Genomic DNA, 2172 nt, shown 5'->3' on the forward strand with positions numbered 1-2172 from the left:
GCTTCTAGGGATACCCGTCATATCTTCCGGGTACCAGGCAAAGACATCACTATAATGCACCAACAACTTTTCAAGATATGAAAGACTTTCTTGTGAAAGGCTTGGATTAACCCTTATCCTTTGTTCGGGATACTTAGGGTTTATGATTAGCCTTTGCTTATCTTCTTCACTCTTGGAACTTTCTCCTTCAACCATGTAGGCCTCTTGGGTAGGACGAAAGGTTGCAATCCCTCTCTCGGTAGGAAACTTGACGGTGCCATGACCAACAGAAACTGCCATGTAGAATCCACACTGCCCCGGCCTTCCTATGATCACATCATAGTTCGAAGGTATATTGATAACCACAAAGGTGAGAGGTTGGAATCTTTCCATCTTGCCTTTTCTGAAACGGACATCAAGGGTTAATTGCCCTAAAGGCTTAAGGGGTATGTCGGCAATACCTTTTATGGAGGTTCCTGAGGGTTGAAGCCTTGAACGTTCCTCATTGTTCAAACGGTTGAAGAACTTCTCAAACATGATTTCAGTGGCAACACCAGTGTCTATGTATGCTCTGCTTGTTTGAAAGTGGGTCTTTTTCTGTTGGAGGGAAACAAACACACTGAAGCTCCCAAGCTTCCAACCGTTGCCTCTTGTGAGGAACCTTTCCATCAAAGTCCACCATGTTAACTTCCTTGCCCTTTCCTTCGGCCATCTTGTCCCTTACTCCCTTCACCAAGTGAGCAAGCTCCTCGGACTTGACGGCCTCTTCAATCCTCTTTTTAAGTCGGAAGCAATTATTAGTATGGTGGCCCTTTTTTTCACAAAATTCACAGTATTGGGTGGAATTTTCGTTCTTCTTGCTTTTAGGGAGAGGTCTGGGAGGTCGAAAGCTTTGCTTCACTTCCTCTGTGGCAAGAATCTCTTGAGGGGTCTTGGTAAGGGGTGTGAAGTTCATGGCCCTCTCCCTGCTTGGAGGGTTTCGACTTTCAGACCTTCGTTGGTCTGAATCTCTTTGGCGTCTGTCGTAGGAGTTAAAGTTACCACTCCAATTAGATCCCCTTTTTCTTTTTTCTTTTATGTCTACCGCCTCTTCTCCTCTGATGTGGGCTTCGGCCCTTTTGAGAGCTTCTTCCAAGGTTTTTGGCAGGGACTTGTTGAAATCCCTGGTAAGGTACTTGGAGGTAATGGCATTCATGAAACCGGCTACTCTCATCTTTTCGTCTGCCCCTATATACGTTAGACCTTCCTTCTTGTACCTTTCTATGAACTCTCGAAGGCTCTCATTATCCCTTTGTTTTATCTGGAAGATTACTGTAGCATCTTTAACGTATCGCCTTTGCTGGGAGAAGTTGGCCAGGAACCCTTTGCTAAGGTTATCGAAGCTTCGAACGCTTCGGGCAGGTAAATCATTGGACCAGATTCTGGCTGACCCGACAAGGGTTTGAATGAACATGAGACAACATTCAGCATTTGACCATTTCTCAATCCTAGCAGCACCGGTAAAGATCTGAAGATGGTCATCAAGATCTTCAGTCCCATCATATGTTTTGATGTGGGCCGGTATCTTGATCCTCGTTTGGAAATCATAGTCAACAATCTGCTGAGAGAAGCATGACAAATTGTTTGGTTTATATGGCTTGGCCAGATCTTCTTCCACTCTTGCACCTGTGTTGTTGTTGTTATTGTTGTTCCCTTGGGTGGCCAACACTTGATTAACAAAGTGTTGCCACGTGAAGCTTGCCATCATCTAGGTCATCATCTAGGGCATAAAGTTGAAGCCTTGAAAGCTTCCAGGTGCAACAGGACAATTTACTCACAAGGGAGTGATCATAACGGCACTCCATGCCAAGGAAAGCACAGACAAAGCTTGTTCCCATGTAGTTGTTGTTGAGGGTGGAAGGCTTGCAACTGGAGATTGTAGGAGCTGGTCCAAAGTCAGCTCATGCCCCAAGAGAGCACCGGTTGCAATTGGTTGGGAAGAAAAGAGAGGAAAACACGTTGGATCTGGCCTCGTGTACAAGTATAGGTTAGAATTTGGAGGAGGATTGCTGGGACCAGCCACATTCCTTGACGTGGTTGGTTGTGAGCTTGCAAAAAGAAGAGCGGGTGGTCCAGGAGAAAGTGATGGCTCCGGCTCGTCGTAGTTCAAACGGATCCTCACTCCCTTGTCTCGTTCCCTACTCACGTATTGGT

At 45.9% G+C, this 2172-nt stretch overlaps 1 protein-coding gene across 1 annotated transcript; it reads right to left on the reverse strand.

Moving 5' to 3' along the window:
- Positions 1-520: 520 nt before the first annotated feature.
- On the reverse strand, positions 521-1723 carry LOC110924420. Its single transcript, XM_022168428.1, has one exon. The coding sequence runs from the start codon at positions 1721-1723 to the stop codon at positions 521-523; it is 1203 nt and encodes a 400-aa protein (XP_022024120.1).
- Positions 1724-2172: the final 449 nt, after the last annotated feature.

The sequence above is a fragment of the Helianthus annuus genome, chromosome 17 (assembly GCF_002127325.2).
Source record: "Helianthus annuus cultivar XRQ/B chromosome 17, HanXRQr2.0-SUNRISE, whole genome shotgun sequence".
In the NCBI taxonomy this organism is placed as follows: Eukaryota; Viridiplantae; Streptophyta; class Magnoliopsida; order Asterales; family Asteraceae; genus Helianthus; species Helianthus annuus.

What these genes read in the sequence shown, in the direction of transcription:
- LOC110924420 (XM_022168428.1), bottom strand. Translation starts at nt 1,723, where the DNA reads ATGGCAAGCTTCACGTGGCAACACTTTGTTAATCAAGTGTTGGCCACC.